Source organism: Aegilops tauschii, chromosome 5 (assembly GCF_002575655.3).
Source record: "Aegilops tauschii subsp. strangulata cultivar AL8/78 chromosome 5, Aet v6.0, whole genome shotgun sequence".
Lineage (NCBI taxonomy): Eukaryota > Viridiplantae > Streptophyta > Magnoliopsida > Poales > Poaceae > Aegilops > Aegilops tauschii.
In genome coordinates, this window is record NC_053039.3 from 449,478,741 (window position 1) to 449,482,182 (window position 3,442).

A 3,442-nucleotide genomic window follows, 5' to 3' on the forward strand; every position below is an offset into this window, starting at 1 on the left:
ACCATCAAGATATCCGCTTTAGTGGCATCAAACACAAAAGAAAACACATTGTAGTGGCATCAAACTCTAAATAATACACATTGTACCATGAATACAAGTTGCTGATGTATCATCAAAGCAAAATAAAGCACAATGTATCATTAGCACAAGTTGCTGTAGTGGCATCAAACCAAAATAAAGCATCAGCAGTAGTTACTGGAGTGACATCAAACCAAAAGATAACATTCCACATTGTAGTAGGTGCACATTGTAGCATCAGCAGAAGTTTGCATCACCTTCTGCCACCTCTACTAGCATTGAACCAGGTCATCCATCCAGTGTGTGTGCCATCAGTTGGTTGAGGAGGAGCACTAGAAGTTGAGGCACCATACTGCCTTGGGGCAGAGAAAGGCCTTAAGAATCAGCACCTCTCCCAGCAGTAGATTGAGCACTAGAAGATGCTCTTCCAGATCCTCTTCCACCACCAGCCCTGCTTCCAGCACCTCTGCCAGCACCACTTCCACCACCTCTGCCAGCACTAGCAGAAGCTCTAGGTGTTGCTGAAGCAGTTCTAGGTGTTGCTGAAGCAGTTCTAGGTGTTGCTGCAGGAGCTGTAGGAGCAACACCTCTTCCTTGTGAATTCCTTGCAGCAGGCTTGGAAAACAATTCAAAGGAAACACACTTAATAATACTACAAGTAAGAAATGTACAAGGGACAAAGGTAATTTACAGAAACATCAAAGTGAAGAACTAGTTCAAAGGGCTTACCACATGTTTATTCTTTCTTAAGGCCAACTCAGGTTTCAACTGTTTAAGGCAGCTTGTGTATTTATGCCCTTGTAATCCACACTTGCTACAAGTTATTGTCCCCATTCTTGAGGTGGACTTTGGCTTTGGAACTTCAAATTTTCCCTTTATCCTCTTCTCTTTCTTTCTTCCTTTCTTGACTTTAAATGCTGGAGGTTCTATGTCTGGACCTGGGGTCTTTGTCCAGTCATGCTCACCAAGGACAGGATATATCATTGGTTCATATGCTGCCAAGTAATATGGTTTCTTGAAAAATTTGCTTACATAGTCCTCTGGAAACCTTTTTGCCTTGTTAATTGCTGAGATGGCATGGTTACATGGGACTCCACTGAGGTCCCACTTTCTGCAACCACAGGTTTCAAGTTCCAAATTGACAGCATGTGTTTGCTCCCCACTAGTTACTTGCCACAAATTAACACCTGCTTGAATGGGTTTGCAGTACCTGGCCCTTTCCTTCTCAATCTCCAACTTCTCACTGTAATGTGGTGTGATCTCCCATCTAGCTTCCTTTCCACTCTCTCTATTCCTGTGCCACCTAACCATCTGCTTATCCTTTATGCCATCACACATAGTTCTTATTGGTTTTTTCCTATGATCTAGGATGTACTTGTTAAACACCTCAGACAAATTGTTGACAACCAAGTCAGTCTTGCAATTTGTGTCAAATGCATGCCTAGCCCAGGTTTTCTTGGGTATTGCACTAAGCCACTGCCAAGCTTCCTCACTCTCAGCTTTGAGATCATCCATTTCTATATTAAATTTGTGTTCATTATATGCATAACTGGCATTATCCATGCACTTCTTAAGATCTTCCCCCTAAAGCCAGCATTTTGGAAGTTTGCATATATGTGTCTTAAGCAGAATCTTTGATTACTGTTAGGAAAAACTCTATCAACTGCAAACAGTAGCCCCTGGTGCACACAATTTAAACAGCTAAGCTACTGTCTAATACACATGTAAACACATATTTAGCAGGCAATGCAAGGTGGATAGACATACCTTCTGTTTGTCAGACATTATAGTATATGGACCATACTGTCCAACTTCTCCTCCAAGACAAATTTTCAGTTGGTGTAGAAACCAGCACCAGTTTGCTTTGTCCTCTTGTCCAACAATGCCAAATGCCAGTGGGTATATGTTGTTATTGCCATCTCTACCAGTGGCAGCAAGGATTTGTGCACCAGTGGTTAGCTTGATAAAACATCCATCAATACTTAAAACAGGAAGTAAACATAACATGTTAAATGCATTTATATGTGCAAGCTATTGAAACTAACAACATCAAAATAGTGTACAAGCTAAAATAAACTAACCAATGAATGGTCTACACCCCTGTAGAAATCCCTCCCTTGCTCCATTGATGCAGTAAAACATGGCATGGAATCTGGGTCCTGGATGTGGGATTTTTTCAGTGGCTCTTGGAGTTACAGTGCTGACTACAACTCTACTCCCAGGGTTTGTATCCATGACAGTCTGAGCATAGTCTCTCAGCCTTGGGTATTGCTTCTTATGATCTCCCAACACAGCCTCAACAGCGAGGTTTTTTGCCCTATATGCCATAGCCTTGGGCACATCCACACCATACTTTTCCATGCATGCATCAATAAGTGTATGTATGCTAGTACTGACATCAGATCTGAATAGTGGCTCATATTTCTTTGCAAGCCACTTGGCACTTACCCTGGTTGTTTCAATTGAACTAGGGCAAGTGTGTTGTAATCTCATCTTCTTAATTGCAAAAGTGTTTTCCCCTTTTATAACAGCTGCCACAATGCAGAACTTTCATTGTGAATTCTTGCAATGCACAATGATCCTCTTATCTGAGTTCATGTGATACTTGAAGTCTCTACACTGAGTGATGTGCAAGCTCAACAAAGCATCTCTGAATTGATGTTGATCTATGAAACACATTTGCAGTTGCAGTTGTTGGTGTGGTTACTCCAAATCCTCATTGTACCATACTCTAGGTGGCCTCTTCTTTGCCCTGCTCTTCCTTCCTTTAGGTAGCACAAATGCTAGTGGCTGAAACCCATCATCTTCACTGTCCTTCAGTAAACTATTATCTTCTTCATCTGATGATGGTTTCCAATCAGGTTGCACTTCTTCTAAAACACTGGAATGTGACCTTGTTGTTGGTCCCCTCCTTACTTGCAGCTTCTGCTTCTTCTTTGCTGGCACAGATATTTTTTCTTCCTCTTCTGGAACAATAGGGTCATCATCCTCCAACTCAAATAATTCCTCTACCTCTGTGTCACCCTCATAATGCACTTGTTCTTCCTCCTCTGTTTCTTCTTCTGATTCTTCATCCTCTGTTTCTTCTTCATGTTGTTCTTCTACTTCTTCCTCTATCTGTCTGTTTCCCTCTTCCATCTCCATGTCTTCAGCATCATTCATTTCCTCATTATAGTTAGGCCTTAAATCCCCAATATAATAAGGGTTAGTGTCACTGTCATATTGCCCTTCAGATGAAGATGCATAACTGCCATCATAGCCATCTTGTTCTTCTTCCACAACTTCTTTTAACTTTGGATTTAGAACACTCCTGCTCTCTTGTGTTAAAACAGCAGGGCCTACAGCTGCAATAGAGCAGCTACTCTGACCTTCATAAGCTACACCTTGCTGATCAACAACATACACAGGAGGATCAGCCAGATCA

General features: G+C 41.7%; 1 protein-coding gene across 1 annotated transcript; it reads right to left on the reverse strand.

Moving 5' to 3' along the window:
• Window positions 1-393: 393 nt before the first annotated feature.
• Window positions 394-2,379, reverse strand: LOC141022989 (uncharacterized). Its single transcript, XM_073499281.1, has 5 exons — window positions 2,215-2,379; window positions 1,786-1,977; window positions 1,229-1,602; window positions 748-1,129; window positions 394-633 (listed from the first exon to the last, which is right to left on the reverse strand). Exons 1-5 carry the CDS (start codon window positions 2,377-2,379, stop codon window positions 394-396), a joined length of 1,353 nt encoding a protein of 450 aa, XP_073355382.1.
• Window positions 2,380-3,442: the final 1,063 nt, after the last annotated feature.

Excerpts from the sequence above, each read along its gene's own strand:
- LOC141022989 (XM_073499281.1), bottom strand. The coding sequence starts at position 2,379 with ATGGAAAAGTATGGTGTGGATGTGCCCAAGGCTATGGCATATAGGGCA. Across the intron at positions 1,603-1,785 it reads TAATGTCTGACAAACAGAAG|GGGGAAGATCTTAAGAAGTG; the intron begins GTATGTCTATCC and ends TGCTGGCTTTAG. Across the intron at positions 634-747 it reads TAAGAAAGAATAAACATGTG|CCTGCTGCAAGGAATTCACA; the intron begins GTAAGCCCTTTG and ends TTGTTTTCCAAG.